The 19,599-nt window shown below is 46.7% G+C and overlaps 1 protein-coding gene across 3 annotated transcripts in view; it reads right to left on the reverse strand.

Annotated features, from left to right (window-relative positions):
- The window catches only part of GRK3 (G protein-coupled receptor kinase 3), a 185,321-nt gene extending 169,400 nt beyond the window's left edge, over positions 1–15,921 (reverse strand). For 2 of the 3 annotated variants that reach the window (XM_043979152.1, XM_043979151.1), the window contains exon 1: positions 15,756–15,921. In XM_043979152.1, coding sequence (XP_043835087.1) covers positions 15,756–15,868 — 113 coding nt within the window. In that variant the 5' untranslated portion in view covers positions 15,869–15,921. The remainder of the gene's footprint in view (positions 1–15,755) is intronic. The other variant, XM_043979153.1, reaches the window with a different exon arrangement.
- Positions 15,922–19,599: the final 3,678 nt, after the last annotated feature.

Consider the following 19,599-nt stretch of genomic DNA (forward strand, 5'->3'; position numbering starts at 1 on the left):
GGAATTTGTTTATGCAAACTCTTTTTGTTTGTTTGTTTGGTTGGGTTTTTTTTGTTTTTTTTTTTTAGTGAGGCAATTGGGGTTAAGTGACTTGCCCAGGGTCACACAGCTAGTAAGTGTTAAGTGTCTGAGGCCAGATTTGAACTCAGGAACTCCTGACTCCAGGGCCGGTGCTCTATCCACTGCGCCATCTAGCTGCCCCCTATGCAAACTCTTCTTAATTTAATGTAATCAAAATTATTCATTTTACATCCCATGCTCTCTATCTTTTATTTGGTCATAAATTCTTCCCTTCTCCATAGATCCGTCAGGTAAACTATTCTACACTCCCTTAATTTGCTTATAGTATCACCCATTATGTCTAAATCATGTCCCCATTTTGTCCTTATCTTCATATATGGTATAAGATGTTGACCTAGAGCTGGTTTCTGCCAAACTGCTTTCAAGTTTTCCCACAGAAGTTTCTGTCAAATAGTGAGTGCTTGTCCTAAAAGCTTGTATCTCTGGGTTTGTCAAACACTTGATTACTAAGGTCATTTACTACTTTGTATTGTAGATCTCATTTATTCCAATGACCCACCACTATTTCTTAGCCAATACCAGATTGTTTTGATGATTACTGCACTGTAATGCAGTTTGAGATCTGGTACAGCCAGGCCACCTTTCTTCACATAATTTTTCATTAATTCCCTTGAAATTCTTGACCTTTTGTTCTTCCAGATGAATTCCACCCATGTCTAACTCCATCTCAGCCTACCATTTCCACCATGCCCTCTGGAATTCACATTCTGTAATGAGCAAACTTCCCATCACTCTTCCTCTTCTTCTCATTCATCTTCAACCCCCTTGTATTCAAAGAAGCCAGATTTCCCCCAGATGATAACACATTCCTTCCTGACTCTCCTATCCAGCACTAATGGCACACATTCCTCACACATTTCCTACACATACATACAAACACAATGGTACTGGAGGTGGTATCAGAATACTCCTTACATTAACACTTCCAGACTTTTCCTTGGCTGCCATCACACAGCACCATGTCCTCCTTCAAAGTTTACTCTATTAAAATTTTCTCCTCTTTATAGGTCATGGAGACTGTTGTCTACTAGCCTACAGGTCATTCACCCTCCTGTTTCAAAGAGTTCATATGGCTCACCATCTTCCTCTCCTCCTCACCTCTTGCCATTATATGAGGGGATTTGAACACTGATGTTCAGGTGATGTTCTCTCAAATGCCCTGGCTTCCTAGTCTCATTTTCCAAGTCCACCTCAGACATGAAAAGGAATGGTCATACCCTGGATCTTGCCACTAGCCATAATAAGCTTCCTTGATCAAAAACTGACATTGCTCTCTGACCAGAACTTAACTCTCCATTCTCCCTATGCCCTCAGAAGATTCCTTCATCTCAGCCTCCCAACAACAGGCCTCTCTCTAACCATTTATGCTGTCCTCTTCTTCAGGGGGTTAGCGTATCCCCACCCTTGGGTTCCCCATCCCAGTGATTCTGAACCTCCAGGTTTTGTTGTCATTCAGTCGCTTCAGTCATGTCCAACTCCTCTTGAGCCTATCTGGGATTCTCTTGGCAAAGATACTGGAGTGGTTTGCCATTTCCTTCTCCAACTCCCTTTACAGATAAGGAAACTGAGGCAAAGAGGGAGGTAGGATTTGAATTCAGGTCTTCCTGACTCCAGGCCCAGCATTCTAGCCACTGTGCCGCCTGGCTGTCAGCAGTATGGGACTCAACGTAAGTATCAACACTTGCTTTGACTAGGACTAGGGGATGTCAATATCAGTATCAATACTTCCTCAGATGACTTAATTTCCTAATTCCCCACTTCCCTCCACTCCCATGACCCAGTCTGCCATTCCGCCAGAGATACACACAGAGATGGTCACCCCCTCGACCTTGCCATCACCCACAAACATTCCACGTCCATGTTGCCACTCTATTTCTCCTCTCCTCACTCACCCCACCCATCTAGTCCATTTGGCTGACCTTGTCCCTTCAAACTTCCCATTGAGAAAAGGCTGTTCGATGTGGCATTTAGGAAATCACTGCTAGCTTTGGAGGTGAACTATGAGTCGGGAAGCCAGACTGAAGAGAGTGAGGGGAGAGGATAGGGAGGCAGCCTGGGCCAAGAGCTCTTACTATCTCCCCAGGCTTCTTCTCCAGCATGGCCCCCTACCTTCTCAGCAGCTAAGTCAAACTGGCCTGCTCACCATTCCTACCAAAGCCTCCCGTGCGGCCTTTCAAGACTCCCTTTGACACCTACTTCTGTCAGGGTCTTTCCGGGTCACCTTCCCTGCTGCTGAGCACCTTCCCCTCCAGGGTCACTGTGTATCTATTTTGTGAGCATCTCTTCCATACCTACATGTGTACATAACTTCTCCCCCATTAGAGTACAAGCTCGTTGAGGGCAGCGATTCTCTTCTCTTTTTTCTCGCATCCTCAGAGCCTGGCACAGAGTAAGTGCTTAACCCGTTAATACTTATTAAGAAGCACCTTAACTGTGTGGGCAGCTGGCTCCAAATCACTGAAGAACTGAAGATTTCTTCTGTTTGGCTCAAGGAGGCAGAATGGAGAGTGATCAACATGAGACTGGCAGTGAAGCATGGAAGTTGCAAAGAAGTGAATTAAGGCTCAATAACAGGAAAAACTTCCCACCAATGAGAACTATGCCAAAGGATAACAGAGGGCCTTGGGAGGTAGGGAGTTCCCGTTCACTGGGAGTATGCAAGCAAAGGCTCTACAACTAACTACTTGTTGAGAATCCCTTCTTGCAGAAGGGATCCTTAGTTAGACATGGGTTGGAATAAATAGCCTGGCTTCCTTTGAAGCCATGAAATGTTCAAGTAGGTCATTTTTCAAAAAGGCAGTTTTATAAAGAGCACTAAGCATGTGTACACAGTGGCCAGTGCGGATTATGAGGATTAAGGCTTAGAAGACTCAATGTGTGAATGAAGGGGGGGGGGGGGCACCCACACTGGCTCCTTCCTCCACCTCCCTCCAACCTTACCTCACACCCTTCCCTGGCACACCTTACTGTGCCATGAATCTCAATGCCCTTGGGAAGTCACTCTCTGGCCCTGGGTCAACTCCTCTCCCTCCTTTGCTTCTCTCCCCAACCTTACCCTGCCATTCTTCAAGACCATGTCCAGTCGCACCAGTCAGGCTTCTCAACAAAGAAAACAGAAGCGAGACAAGAAATAAGCAGCTCTGAGTGGCACAGTGGGTAGAGCTCCTGGCCTGGAGTCAGGAGGACGTAAGTTCAAATCTAGCCTCAGACACTTACTAGCTGTGTGACCCTGAGCGAGTCACTTTACCCTATTTGCCTCAGTTTCTTCATCTGTAAAATGAGCTGGCGAAGGAAATGGCAAACCACTCTAGTGTCTTTGCCAAGAAGACACCAAATGGGGTCACAAAGAGTCAAACATAGCTGAAACAAATGAACAACAACAAATGAAAGGACTTACAGCTTCAGATAAAAATGCCTCATATTTATCCACCACTAACTTTCCACTTTGCCAAGTGTCTTCACATACTAACACTTCAGCATATCAGAACAGACAGTGCTCTTCCCATTTTACAGATGGATAAATCGGGGCACAAAGGGTTAAATGATGGACCAGAGTAAATCCAGGGTGGGCCAGGCCTAGAACTAGAATTAGGTGACCCTAATTCTTTTGTCTAGATTATTTTCATGTGGCCTATTCCCTAGAGACACCCTTATGCTACAATAGATTCCAAGACAGGAGTAACCAAAATGGTGGCCGCAGTGCCAAGCTTCCTAATGATTATGAGGCTCTCAGTACCACCAGCCCTTTTCCTGAGAAGACGGGGTAGCAGCAGGGAGAAGCAGAAAGTCAAAAGTGGGTCCCTAGCATCTCTGGGGCCAGGGTGCCTGGCTTCTCCCCACCAAGCCGCCATCCAAGCATAAAACAAAGCAATGACATCAACAGTTTCAGAAACAGTTTCCCATTAGCATTTTCTAATTATCGGACAAAATCTCAAAGAAGAAAACATTCATACACTTCACTGAAGCAACACAGGAGTTCCATGAAGAGCTGAGCAATAATGAAAGGACCATTTACAGACTGTGAATGAAAAAACTTAGCAATTCTCCAGCTTCCCTCATCAAAGATCAGCACAATAATCAATAATAGGCCCAAGAGGGTTTCTAACTTCTAAACAGTATTAAATAATAATAGAAAAAGGAAGATGTAAGGCATGCATAGGAGAATTCACCTCTGGGCCACCCAGCACCCGTATGCAAATGACTGAATACACAAATGAGTTCACAGATACAGTTCCAAGTGCCTCGTTAATAAGGTCTATTCCCCTGGCTGCCTATATCCTAAGAGACACATGGAAAAGCAAAGATAATAATGTACATATGGCATATTTTAATATGCAGTGGACTTCAAAGACAGGCTGCGTTCCTAACCAAGGGTTTGGGGTTTTGTCCCTTTTAAATGAGCAAATGACTTTACTGCAAAGGGAGCCAATGCCCTGCTCTGCCCTTTGACTGGAAGGGGAACTTCAGAGAGAGCCAGCCTTAGTCCTGCTTTTCTAAGCAGGCCTGCAGGCAAAGACCTGTGGAGGCCCAGCGGGAACGCAAATGCCCATAGGCCATTCCAGAGCTACCCGGCCTGAGAGCAGCAGCAGAAACCTTCAGGGAGGCCCAGAAGCCTCGGAAGCCAAAGTGGGCCACCTCAAGGCCTTCCTCACTCTGCTGTCATTAGCTTCTAAGCAGTTCCCAGAAGGCAGGTTCCTGCAGTCACTGAGGGCAGTACCTGCTTTTAGGATCAAGAAAATACCATCAACCTTCTCTTTTTCTAAACCTCAGCTTTACACTGAGGGGACAGACCGAATAGGTCACATTATATTTCTATCTCTAGTTCTGAAACACAGCAGCAGCTAAGCCACAAGCTGACCAATTTTTCACAATGTCAAAGACCAGTCCCCCAGGTCACAAACCACATTTGGTTGAGAAAGACCCCAAATGTCCATCAACTGGGGAATGGCTGAACAAGCTGTGGGGTATGAATATAGTGGAGTGCTATTGTGCTGTAGGAAATGATGAGCAGATGGATTTCAGAAAAACCTGGAAAGACTTACACAAATTGATGCTGAGTGAAATGACCAGAACCAAGAGAACATTGTACACAGCATCAACAACATTACAGTTCATCAGATCATCAGATCATCAGATCGACTGTAATAGACTTAACTCTTCTCAGCAATACAATGATCTAAGACAATGCCAAAAGACTTACGGTAGAAAATGCCCATCACATTCAGAAAAAGAACTATGGAGTCAGAATGCAAACTGAAGCATACTATTTTCACTTTTGTTGTTGCTTTTTTGTTATTGTTCTTGTTTATTCTTTCTTGTGTTTTTCCCCCCTTTGGTTCTGTTTAATGTTGAAATATGTTTAACATGATAGTAATGTATAACCTATATCAAATTGCTTGCTGGTCTCCGGAGGAAAGAGGGAAGGGAGAGTGGGAGAAAAAAACTGGAACTCAAAAATATCTTTACATGTAATTGAGAAAAAAATAAATAAAATAAAATCCGATTTATCTCAGAGAGAGAGAGAGAGAGAGAGAGAGAGAGAGAGAGAGAAAGACTGACCCCAAATAAGGCAAAGTTACACTAGCAGTTTATGGTAGAAGCTGCCTGGCTAGAGAGCTTGCCTCCACTGCAGGAAGACTTGTGTCCATACCCCACTCCAACATGTAGACTGTATGACCCTGGGTGTGACCCCGGGCAATCTTGTCCTCTCTGGATGCCCTAGGGAACTCTTGAAGACTTGCACATATGGTGATGGACTGCATTAGGGAAGGGAGTTTCCTCACCCACTAGTCCTGGATGACAGTAAATCATAGGCCCTCTTCTTATCCCTCATATCTTAGTTTTTCCAAACCAGAGATGGTTGGTGCACAGTCAGTGCATTACAAAATAAAGGTGAACATGCTTAACAACCTATTTCACTGGACTAAAAGTGCAGTTGGCAGAGTAGCAGAAAGCAAGGAGAAAGAGTGCAGGCTTCTAGTCTCAGTTTGCCAGTGACTGGCTGTGTTGCCATGTCAGTCAATCAACCAGTTCAGATACTTGAGAGAACATCACTATGGATGTATTTCCCCATATGAATGATGGCAGGATCTGGGGAGGGGGAACAAAATTGGCCAAGTGTCCCAGATGCTGGCAGACAACAGCTATCTGTCGATGAAGAAGGGGGCGGGGGTTGCAGGGGCCTGGAGTCTCTGACTCCGACTCTTCCACCTCTGAATTCATTTGTTTTCATCATACCAACTTCATACAGCTGTCAGATCTGGCCACTAACACCACAAACCTTGGATGTTCCGGTAGCGATTGAGGAATAACTGAAAGTATTCCTACTAACCCTGTGTTCACTTTCCCATGTCTACAACATTTTTATGAGGATGGATGATGTACATGCAAAATAAGGGCATCCTTGCTGAGGATAGAAGGGAAAAGTGTGACTTGGAAAAGAACCTTCCACAGCAGAGGACATCTTTACAGTCACCCAACTCGACAAGTGTAAAAAAAAGAAAATCCGTGTGTTCATGATTGGCTAACCATAAACAAACAAAAAAGATTCCACAGAGAAAAGGCTCCCTTAACATCTCTCCCATGCACATAGCAAAGCCAGGCAAGACTGCTGAAAAAAGTAGCAAAATGATTACACATAGATGACCTATACTGAATTGCTTGCCTTCTCAATGCTGGGGAGGGAATTTGGAACTCAAAGTTTTAAAAAAACAAATGTTAAAAATTGTTTTTACATGTAATCGGGGAAAAATAAATTACTAAATAAATTACAAAAAAGAAAAAAAGCAGCAAAGCAGCAGCCTTGTCCAAAAACCCCTCTCACTATTAACACCAAGTAAAGCACAAAACCCAGAAATCCCCCTCACCAAAGGCATCCAGCAGAGACCAAATCCCAAAGGGACTCCCTAGAGATTAGGAGCCTTTTGTGTGTCACGAAAGCCCCCTCTGGCAAGCTGGGGAAGCCTAGGGACCCCTTCTCACAATAATGTTTTAGGTGCATAAATAAAATACCTAGGATTACAAAGGAAGCTAATTATATTGATACCATCATCAAAATATCCAAACACTAAGTTTATGGTCCCCGGCAAAGAGCCCTGGCCCTAGATTGTGAGCTTCTACAGATGTTCCTCTAGGCACAAAGCACCATGCTGACTACATCAAGCCCAGGATACTGCTGGGCCTCTGAGATCAAACCAACAATCACTCAGAGTCTGACCTACCCATTCGCCCAGGAAGAACCTGTGAATATATGAAGACCATTGGGATACAATACGCAGGTAGCAAAAAACCAAAAACAAACAAACAACAACAACAAAACCCTTACATCTCCCTCATCAGTACCTAGATCTTGGACATATGCTGCCAATGGCCAAGAAGTTGGGCCCATAACTGAACAGAAGGAAGAGAGTGAGCTGAACTGACTTTCTGTGACCCCCAGCATCTCCCTAAATCAAATGCTCATCTTTTCACCATCAGTATTCTTCTGGAGATGTAAAATCCACAAGTCATGGAAATACAAAAGTATCCAAATAATTAAAGTGGAATCACCAAAAAGTTATTGGCAAGCTTCATCATGACTGGCCTGAGTAGGCTGCGACATGTTACCAGCTAAGAAATGTACAAATCAGGGGCAGCTAGGTGGGCAGTGGATAGAGTACCAGCCCTGGATTCAGGAGGACCTGAGTTCAAATTCGGCCTCAGACACTTGACACTAGCTGTGTGATCCTGGGCAAGTCACTTAACCCTCTTTGCCCCACCAAAAAAAAAGAAAGAAAGAAAGAAATGTACAAAACAACTAGCATAAAGTACATCACTGGAGAGACCCCAGTAACATGGCAAGAACTGCCTGATAGCCTGTGGGCAGGTGCCACATCCTGAGATTGCCACTGGTCTCTCTGCTGTTAAAGCCAATGGCTTGTTCTCCGTGTCTATCCTTCCTGATGTCTTGGCAGCTCTGGATATTATTCATTAAAGGCTCCTTTGGAGGTTATGATGACCCATGTCCCCTGGTTTTCCTCTAACCTGTCTACCCAGTCCTCAGTGTTTTTGATGGGATCATCCATCTGCCACCCCTAGCCCAGGCCTTTATCCTGGGCCCTCTCCTCTTCTCCTGCTGACCTGGGAGATTAAAGGGTCATCCAGTAATCAAGAGCTCTGAAGCTTGGATCCGTGAACTTGTGTCCTTTATTTTGATGACTGTATTTCAATAGAATCGGTTTTTCTATAATCTTTATGTTTTATGCACTTAGCAATATTCTGAGATGAGGTCCATAGGTTTCACCAGATGTCAAAGGGGTCCTTGGGACAAAACAAGCTAAGAAGCCCCTTCTCTTGACATCACCTGATGGCCCAAAGACATCTCAGATTCAACACGTCCAAAACACCGGATCTTCTCCCTAAAGCCACCCAACCTCTTAGTGTCCCGAATTCTGTTTGGGGCACCACCACTTCTCCAGCCCCGGATGTTTACAAGCTACCGGTAATCAGCCTGGACTCTCATCCTCCCTACAGCTAACGGGGGCTGAATCTTATCAATTCGACCTCATTAGCATCTCTTGAACCCAGCCTCTTCCATCCTCTAACACAGCTCACCCTAGTTCAGACCCCAATCACATCCTGACAGACTACTGCAATAGCTTCCTATCTCCCTGTTTCCACCCTCCACACAGCTGGCAAACTGAACTTCTTAAATCATCAATACGGCCATGTCACTCCCCTGCTCAAGAAATTTCTATGGCTCCCTGGTGACACTAGTATCAAATATAGCATTTAAAGCTGTTAGCAATCTGGCTCCAGACTCTCTTCCCAGATTAATTACACGTTACTCAGATACCCACATATGTTCTAGCCCAGATGGTCCTCTTGCCATTTTCCACCTCTCTTCAACATCCTCTGTGCCTTTGGTCAAGCTGTGTGTCCCCCATGCCTGGAAGGCTGGGCCTTCTCACCTCTACCTCTTGGAAAACTGAGCTCCCTCCAAGGCTCAGTATAAGTTCGCCCTTTTGCCAGGTCTTTCTTGGTTCCCTCAAATGTCAGTGGTCCGTCCCTTGAATCAGTCAGGTGACAATCATTTATTAAACACTTAGAGTGTTTCAGGCCCCCCTGCTATGCCCCAGCGAGCCAAAGAAAAGCTAAAAGCAGACCCTGCTCTCTACAACAGAAGACATGCAAACAGCTACGGACCAACATGCTCCACACAGGCTAATGTGGAGATAAACAGCCAAGGGAGGGCACTAGCAGTGAGGAAGCCTGGGAAAGGCTCCCTGTAGAATGGAGGATTCTAGTTGGGACCTGAAGGAAGCCAGGGAGGCCAACAGGAAGAGCTGCACAGAGAGAGAGAGAGAGAGAGAGAGAGCACATTCCAGGCATGGCAGTGCCATTGGAAGCAATCAGGGTTGGAAGAGGTAGGGTCTTGTGCAAGGAAGCCTAAGGCTAAGACTGTCTGTCCATGAGGAAGCCATGGAGTCTACAGTCTGGAGGAAGGGGGAGAGGGAAGAGGAAGGTAGAAGGAATCATTCTGCGTTTCCTTTCGACTTATATGTAAGCACATTGTATCCCCCCAGGACAGTCACTGTTTCATCCTGGTCTTTGCTCTCCAAGTACAGCACGGAGCACAGTGCCTGGCACAAGGGGAGACATGTGGACAACTGACCGACCAACCCTGCCTCCATTAGTGACTAACCATAGGCAGCCATTGCGGGAGGGGGGGGGAGCTCTGATTGATAGGCAATACCTCCTTGTATTAAGAGAAACCTGCCATTTGCTAACTTCTAATTACTGACTGCGAGGAGGACTGATTATTTCCTGTAGGTCTCATTCACTCACTGGCTAGAAGACAGCAAAATAAACCAGAGCAGCTCCAGAAGTCTAAACCTGACTTGGGCTGAAGAAGCTACTACTGTGCAAATCTGGACATCCACAAGTTGTGTGCCCCCTCCCAGCGAACCAGGTGCCCTAATGGAGAAGAGCTAACATCTGGACCACACTTTGTAAGACAAACCAAGAGCTTTGCAGCATGGCTTCTTACACTTTTTCACCAGAGAAATGTTTACATGACCCGGGGGGGGGGGGGGAGAGGAGAATATCGCTGTATAAAACAGGTATGCAAATCAAACAGTTACTGCCAAATTTCTCGTGACCCCCACATTCAGTCACGTAACCCCATATGGGGGTCCCTCGGTTTACGAAGCCTTGCTCAGGGCCAGCTAGGTGATGCAGTGGATAAAGCACCAGCCCTGGATTCAAGAGAACCTGAGTTCAAATCCAGCCTCAGACACTTGACACTTACTAGGTATGTGACCCTGGGCAAGTCACTTAACCCTCATTGCCCTGCCATTTAAAAAAAAAAAAAGCTTTCCTCTACAGCATCTCTCTGATGATCTCCACAATCACTATATGAGTTATATACTATAGGCACTGGAGGTAGCTGGGTGGCACAGTGCATAGAGCGCTGGACCAGGAGTCAAGAAGGCATGAGTTCAAATCCAGCCTCAGGTACTTACTAGGGAATGGCAAACCATTATAGTACCCTTGCCAAGAAAACACCACCAAAAAGAGGTCACAATGAGTCTGACACGACTGAATAACTATAGCATCATACCCATTTTTCAGATATGAAAACTAAGGTTCATAGGGGTTAAATGATAACCAAGTTCTTAAGTGTGGGCGGTAGGATACAAACCAGGCCTCACCTGACTGTAAGATGCAAGGCTACTTTCCCAGGAGGGCTAATATTCTTGTAAGAAGAATACAAGATGGGGCAACTAGGTGGCGCATTGGATAGAGCACCAGCCCTGGATTCAGGAGGACCTGAGTTCAAATCCAGCCTCAGACACTTTACACACTTACTAGCTGTGTGACCCTGGGCAAGTCACTTAACCCCAATTGCCACACACACACACACACACACACACACACACACACACACACACACACACACAAGAAGAATACAAGATAATTATAAAGGGCTCCAATGTCTGTCACTGCCCTCCTGAGAGAGGGACAGAGACAGAAACGGAGAGCCAGAGACACACACAGACAGACAGATAGATAGACAAAGGCAGTGTTTGGATCAATTGCTACATTTTGTTTTTCATTCAATTGTTTTCCATGTAAAGCAAGAACCTAGGAAGTGAGACTCCAATGACTTTTAATAACTTAGTGGAGGGGCAGCTAGATGGCGCAGTGGATAGAGCACCGGCCCTGGAGTCAGGAGTACCTGAGTTCAAATCCGGCCTCAGACACTTAACACTTACTAGCTGTGTGACCCTAGGCAAGTCACTTAACCCCAATTGCCTCACTAAAAAATAAAAAAATAAAAAAAAATAACAGTGGAACAATGAGCAAAAGTCATGGAAGGGAGGCCTCTACCAATGACTAACAGGATCCTTCTTGTTCAGATGCTAAAAATATGAATCCAAACGTTTTCAGTAAGTCCGCGTGTCGATGATTCCACAGCAACCTCACTTCAGTGTGAAGTTGAACTGGGAAGGGAAGGAAACAATGTTTTCTGATTCTTCAGTAACACAATGAAGCTAAAGTAGCTGGATTTCATGCTGAGGATATTTACAAAATAACCTTCGGTTTCACCTAGAATCTACCTTGGCTCACATTTACCTCCCAGTCCCAATATTGACTACTGCCTTAGAGAGGTAATAAAAAAGGCCTCAAGTTTTATCTGATGATGTCAGTGTAACAAACCTGTCACCAGACAATGAACTGATAACATTACAAAATATTACATTATAAAAAGTCCTGCATGCAAAACCAAAAAAGAAATAAAAGGTTTCCCTTGGAATCAGGAAGACCTGGGTTCAAATGATGCCTTGGATACATACAGGCTGCAGTCAACAGGCAAGCCACTTTAAGACTTTGTTGTTGTTTTTGTTTTTCAGTTATTTTCAGTTGCGTCTGACTCTTCATGGCCCCATTTGGGGTTTTCTTGGCAAAGGTTCTAGAGTGGTTTGCCATTTCCTTCTCCAGCTCATTTTATAAATAAAGAAACTGAGGTAAACAGGGTTAAGTGACTTGTCCAGGGTCACACAGCTAGCAAATGTCTGAGCTAAGAATTGAACCCAGGAAGATGAGTCATCCTGACTCCAGACTCAGCACTCTAAGCACTATGGCGCCCCCTAGCTGCCCCCTCTAAGCCTATAAACTGAGTTGCTGAACATTTGTAAGGAGGATCCCCAAGGGGAAGAAATCACACAGTCCCTAACCCCCCTAAAAAAATTCCCACAACTAGCACTCTAATTTTCCTTCTAAATTCTAGAGGCATATGATAAAGGTGTTCAAGCCTCAGTAACGGTTCTTGTGCAACAGAATCACAATTGCTAAGAGAATTAAGGGGTTGGCCGGCAAGAAGAACCAAAAAAATGTAATCTGTGAAATTATATTTTCTTGAAGTTAAAAGAAACTCGCTCTCCAGCTTGTTTTCATTTTTTAATCCTATTAGAAATGAGCATGGCCTCCACCGATTTTCTTTAAGAAAAACCCTTCCCAAAGCAGCCTGCTGAAAGAAAAAGGCAGTCATACAAGGAAGTTAACATCCCAAGCAAGCATAACGAATATATTTTAAAGGAGACAAGAAAAAGCAGAAGTCATGATGAGTTTCAAACACCAAGAAAAAATATTTTAAGAAATGAGACCTTTAAAAAAAAACACACACTACTAAAAATGCTGACTTGTGGGTAGAGTTCATGTTATTTTTTTTCATTTCTGCATCCCCGCATCTGGCACGTTGTAATAAATGTTTACTCAATTGAGTATAAGTATAAACCCTACTTATTCAGGCCTTTATGTCGTTCTTTTGTTGGTCAGGTGTTGGGGGTGGGCGGTGAAAGGGGGGTCTTCTAAACCAGGGTAAAAGAAACACAATTTGCTACAATCAAAATTCAGACTTGAGATCTAGCTTCCCTAGTTAAATACTGTATAAGCATCTCCCACTTGTCAGAATTCATTTGTTAGGTTTTTAAGATAAGCTGAATTCTTGACTAGGAATGTCAATGTCACAAAGTACTCAGTGCTTGTAACTTTCTAATTTAAACTCCTTGGTATCATATCAAAAAATAACAGTATCAATAACAAAACCACCACCACAATACCAAGGAGAGATGGGCACTGAAGGAATGCATGTCCCAAAAATGTAATGAGCATTTCTTCATTTATACAGCCTGGCTTTCCTAATACATTGGTATCCTCTATAAAGTTACAAGAAAGAATCGATATTTTTTCTGTATTACAGTACTCTAGTGTGAACTGGCAAAATAAGCTGATAATGGTTTATCATCATAAAAACAAAATTAATTAGCTTTAATTTTACGGCAAAAAGAAAACTATAACATGATACTAAAATATTTTTGAGATGTAAATTATTTTAAAATAACATTCTAAAAATTCAGTATAGAGCCTTTTTTTTTCATCATCCATTTTACAAAACAGCTATTTACACTTTGGAGACCATCTGCATTATACAGTAGAATTCATGTGATGGTTTTGACAACACTGGGAGGGGAAAATATCATCTACCACTGTCTAATGGACACAACCATCATCACTGTCCTCCAGGAAGAAAGCTTGTCTTATTGAGCTTATCCTAGCTAAGGCTTTGACTTGTGATTTCTCACTTAGTTCAAATCTCCAGCCAACTTCTGCCCAAACGAAGTTTTCATTTTTAAACTATTTGAAAGTGAACCTCCCCAAAGCCCTTTTCTACTCGATGGGCATTTATTCTGCATTTTTAACAACACAGTACATCAGCTATTTACTTCTAATTCCATCCCAAATCCTATGTCTTTATCCTCAAAAATTGTGAGAGCAGCAAATCTGCAAACGAAGAAAAAGATCTAAAGGAAATCAAAATGTGGCACCTTCCAACCACACACACACACACACAATTTATTCACTACCTAATGGGTTCCTTAATGATGAAAGAAAAGGGAAAGGAAAAAATCCATTGGATCACTATCTTCTTAAAGTGTACTAAACGAAAAAGGATAAATTAGCCTTCCGATACCTAAACCAGTATAAAGAGATTGATTCCAGAAAAGGAAAGGAGGTGGGAAGATAGCCAGTGGTACCTTAGCTGAGATTATCCTGATTGGTGTCAAGGGTTGAGGGTAAGTAGGAATGGTGACGATAGGGATAGATTCATGAAGGTGCCGGGAATGACAGGGACCCCAGGGAAATGGTGGTCTCCTATGTGACCTTTTCATTTTTGAGAGGAGGCCCACGAAGAGAGGGAGCTACAAACCAGTAGAACCCAGGACAAGACCCCTTAGCTTGTCGTACTTAAAAATAAACACTGGAAAATTAGGGAGGGCACCAAGTCGTCTAAAGAGAGCCGATCTGGTTTCCCAGCAGCTGAAGCTTTAAGCCAAGAAGCTGGTGGCTCTGCTGGGGAGAGAGCGGGGCACCCCGGAGACCGAAACTGAGCCGCCGGACACACACAAGGCCGCCCGGCACAAGAGAAACAAGCACAACAGATGCAGAGGCAAGGGGCACAGACAGACAGCAGACACCCAGATGGCTAAGGGCCAGGACAGACACTCATTCGGGGATACACAGGCTGAGACATCAACACACAAAGGCAGACACACGTGCGAGCACACAAACACACGAAGAAGCATGTATACAGAGACACACGTCGAAAGTGCCCCCCCACACCAGAGCAGAGACTCATATTGAGGGAGATGAGCACCCCCCCCCCGCTCCCCCCGGCAGAGACCTGAGATGTACGCAAAGCGGTTCACCCGGGAGCAAGATTCCAGAGACAGACGCTCCCGCAGGTTTCGATGCTCCCCGAAGGGTCAGATCTCCACCCCCACCCAGAGGCATCAGATGCTCCCAAACGGTCACATGCCCCTGCAGGGTCAGGTACCCCCGAAAAAGCAAATGCACCCTCCGGAGACAGACGCTCCCGAAGTCAGATACCGCAGTAGAAGCAAATACTCCCGCCAGAAGCAAATGCACCCCAAACCCGCCCAGACAGAGTCAGATGTCCTTGCAGAGTCAGATAGCCCAGAAGAGGCACTGAACCCCCAGAAGCAGCTGCCCCGGCAGGGTCAGATACCGCCGCAGAGGCAAATGCTTCCGCAGAGTCACACACTTCCGCAGAGGCAAACGCACCCCCGAAGCAGATGCTCCCGCAGCCAGATACCCCGCAGAGGCAAATGCATCCCAGGGGCAGATGTCTCGGCAGGGTCAGTTACTTCCGCGGAGGCAGAAGCACCCCCGAGGCACATGCCCTAAAGGGTCAGATACTTCCGCAGCGGCAGATGCACCCCCCGAGGGAATGCACCTCCGGAGGGAGATGCACCTCGAGAGGCACATGCCCCATAGAGTCAGATACTTCCGCAGAGGCAGAAGCACCCTCGAGGCAGCTGCACCCCCCGAGGGAATGCACCTCGAGAGGCACATGCCCCATAGAGTCAGATACTTCCGCAGAGGCAGATGCACCCCCCGGAGCAGAAGCACCCCCGAAGCTGATGCACCCCCCCCAGGCAGATGCACCCACAGGGTCTGATACTTCCGCAAGGGCAGATGCACCCCACCATAGATGCGCCCCCCGCCCCGTGTCAGAAGCACCCCCGGGGCACATGCCCCCGCAGGGTCAGCTTTCCGCCCCCCCACCCCGTCCCCGCCGCGGAGGGTCCCGGGGGTCGGCGCGGGCTCACCTGGGCTCGGGCAGCACGATCTTCTTGCTGGCGCGCGCCGCCGGCGTGCCCTTGCTCTTCTCCATGGCCATCAGGTAGCTCACGTCGGCCAGCACGGCCTCCAGGTCCGCCATGTTGGCTGCGGCTGCGGCTCCGGCTCCGGCGGCTGCGGCGACTCCGGCTTCGGCCCCGCTCCCCCTCCCCCGCCCCTCCCCCGCCGTCCGCAGCCCGCCCCGCTCCTCCCCCCGCCTCGCCCCTCCCCCCGCGCTCGCTCCCGCGCTGGCTCGCTCGCTCCTCCTGCGCTCCCCGGCCCCCAGCCCGGCCCTCCGCCCTCGGCCCTCCGCCCTCAGCTCCGGCCCCGTCGAGCTGGGGCACGAGGACTGACGAGGGGGGCCGTGGGGGGGGGGGGGGCGGCGCACGCGGCCGGCGGCCACGGGCAGCCCGGGACGGAGGCAAGGAGGGAGAGGGCGCGCGCCCGGAGGCCAACGGCTCCCCTCCCCCCGCCCGCGCGCCCTCGCCCAAGGACCCCCTGCCGAGCCGCGCGCTCACGCGCCTCCCGCCGCCGCGCTGCGCTCGCGCCTCGAGCGCGCCCGGGGGCGCCCCTCCCTCTCTCCCTCTCTCCCTCTCGCTCACTCCCTTACTCCCCCGCCCGCCCGCTAACGGTCGCAGGGCGCGCGCCCCGCCTGCCCCGAGCCCCGGGCGCTCCTGCTGCAGATGCTGCTGCGGCTGATGCTGATGCTACCATCGCCGCCGCCCGGCCAATGTCAAGCCCTGCGGCGGCCGCCGAACCCTCCCGGTCCCCACACCCAGATCCCGGACTTCCGGGGGTCCCGGAGCTGGAAGGCACCCTGCAGGGTTGGCCTGCAGCGTGCTGAGGGACCCCTGGGATCCCAGGGAAAAGACTGGCCCAAGGTCATGGGATCCTGGCTCTAAAGCCGGAAGAGACCATGCAGGCCATCCATGCGGTGTGCGGAGGGAGGGGGGGAAGCCTGGCTCCGAACCTCCCTCTTTTGGCGGGTGGGTAAACTGAGGCCCACAAAGGTTGCATGATTTGCCCCCATGGTCATCTTAGCTAGCAAGTGCGCAGACAAAATGCATCTGAGTAAAAGCTAATCAACAAGCATTTTATAAATCGCTTACTTTGTGCTAAGCACTGCAGGAAGCACTAGAGATAGAAAGAAAGGGGAAGCCAACAGTCCCAGCTCCCAGCCTACGGGGAAAGACCAGCATGTACATATGCAGCTACTAGATTCCTACAAAATAGATGAAAAGAGATTCTATCTTGCAGGAGAGATTTGGACTGAGTCTTGAAGAAAGTAAGGGAAACTGAGGCAAAGGTGAGGAGAGAGCACTCCAGGCATGGACCGCCAATGCTAAGACCGGGGACGGAGTATAAACACCCTTTATAGTGGCCAGTTTAGGGGAATCAGGTTTGTGGAGAGAATAAAGTGTGAGAAGATCAGAAATTATAGACTCAAAGCTAACAGTGACAAGAGATCATGGCCCTAGCCCATTATACAAAGGGAAAATCACAGGCCCAAAGAGGGAGCATAGATTTAGCTCTCAAAGGGAACTTGGAAGCCATGAAGTCCAAATGCCCCCAATTTACCATAAGCTGCCCATGCCTCTCCCAGAATAAGGTCATCACCTGAAATCTCATCTTGGAAAGTGACTCAGCCCAGATAACATTTCAGCACCCTGTTTCTCTCCCATCTATTTGGAAGGCAGAGCAAAGTAAACGCTTCCCAAGGCCTCCCTTAATAAAGAGCTCACACTTTTCCAGCCATTATCATTTCCTATCAGCACTCTCCTTGATTTCAACCCCACAACCCCTGGCAGGATACCTTTTGGCACCCCCTTCTCCCCTCTCCAAATTGACTTAGAACTAGAAAACCTTAAAGATCATCTGATAAAAGGCCCCTTGGCTAAGAAAGCTATCCCCTCACCCCAGACTTTGGACTTGGAGAGGGGCAACAGAAACTGATTAGAGCTCTCCCAACAAGCTCTCTACACAGATTGGGGCATGTCACTATTATATAAATCAAACCTCTTTTAAATAAAGGCAGAGCATGGCTTGATTACATGAGGTGTAGTAGCTACAAAGAGAAGGTGTGTCCAGCCACTGAGATTTGTCCCAGTTTCAGTGACATCAATCTAAGATTGTTTGGTTTTGTTGGTAGGCGTGTCCTTTAGTTGCTACCACTGGAGTTTTCTGATCCTAGTGAAGGTAAGATTGTAATTCCCGCAGAAAAAAAAGGAGGAAAGGGTAAATTTCAGAGTATCGGATGGTCACTTCAGAATCAATTCTTTATTCTTTGTCTAGCTTCAGTTCAATCTGCTTTGTTTTTCACCTCAAATATAAACAAGTGCAGGTCCACATACTAATCAATTAAGATCCATGCTTGTCCACTGCAAACATCTAAGTCTGCAAACTCTGTGTCCAATCTGAATTTTAAAGGAGCACATTCATTCCTCCAGAATTTTTTATTTGCATAGAATTTTCAAGTATTTAATGTCCAGTTATCTTTCTGTTAACACATTAATTATTTTAAAGAGAACAAGTTCATCAGAAAACAAAAAGATCCAGGGTTCAGATTTTAGATGTTTCATCTTAGCATGGCATTGTGCAGATGAAGCAGGATGAAGCAGTAAAAGCCTGGGTCAGTCTTTGCTCTATGCCTTGTCAATTTCTGCCCCTCCCCACTATCCCAATCACAATTGGCTTGTTTTATCAACTATTGCTCAAACTCTAGAAGCAGCTTTGCATGGATGGAGAGCAGAAAGGGGTGTGGAAAGTGGGAGTGCTAGATTTGGCTGGGCAGGAATACATTGGAATGAAAAACATGGTTTAGGGAGGAGAGGAGGAAGGAGAGAGAGAGAGAGAGAGAGAGAGAGAGAGAGAGAGAGAGAGAGAGAGAGAGAGAGAGAGACGAGAGTACAGAGAGGGGAGAGAGAACAGAGAGGAGAGAAAGGAGAGACAGAAAGAGGGAGGGAGAGAGAGGTAAGTGACAGGAGAAAGAATGAGAAAAGGGGGAGGCACAAAGAAGAGAGAAAGAACAGAGAATGAGAAAAAGAGAAGAGGGTGAGGGGCATCTTGGTGGCACAGTGGATAGAGCACCAGCCCTGGATTCAGGAGGACCTGAGTTCAAATCTGACCTCGGACACCTGACACTTACTAGCTGTGTGACCCTGGGCAAGTCACTTAACCCCAATTGCCTCACCAAAAGAGAGAGAGAGAGAGAGAAGAGGGTGAGAAAATTAGGGGGGAAGGGAAAGAGCCAGAAAGAAAGAAAGAATGAGAGAAGAAAGAGGATGAAAAATGAGAGGAGAAAGAGAAATGAGACAGAGGGGCAGCTAGGTGGCACAGTGGATAGAGCATCGGCCCTGGATTCAGGAGAACCTGAGTTCAAATCCAGCCTCAGACACTTCACACTTACTAGCTGTGTGACTCTGGGCAAGTCACTTAACCCTCATTGCCCTGCAAAAAAAAAAAAAAAAGAGGAGAGAGAGAAGAAAACAAGAGGGGGAGAAAGAGGAGAGAAAAAGAGAGGGGAGACAGAAACAGAGAGAGAAATAGGGAGAGGGCCTGCAATAACATATCTTCATTGCCCATCTACTTTTTTACATGGTTATAAGAACAGACATAAGACATTATCAAGACCTTTAAGACACAGATAATCCCAGCAAAGCAGTATTGAGACCTTGTTTTATTTTAGCACTTTATATATATGCAAGAGAGAAGTGGTGCAGTGGATAAAGTCCCAAGCCTGTAAGACCCGAGTTCAAATGTAGCCTCAGACACTGTGTATTTTTGGACAAATCCTTTAACCTCCATTTGCCTCAATTTACTCAACTGTAAAATGGG

Source organism: Dromiciops gliroides, chromosome 1 (assembly GCF_019393635.1).
Source record: "Dromiciops gliroides isolate mDroGli1 chromosome 1, mDroGli1.pri, whole genome shotgun sequence".
NCBI lineage: Eukaryota > Metazoa > Chordata > Mammalia > Microbiotheria > Microbiotheriidae > Dromiciops > Dromiciops gliroides.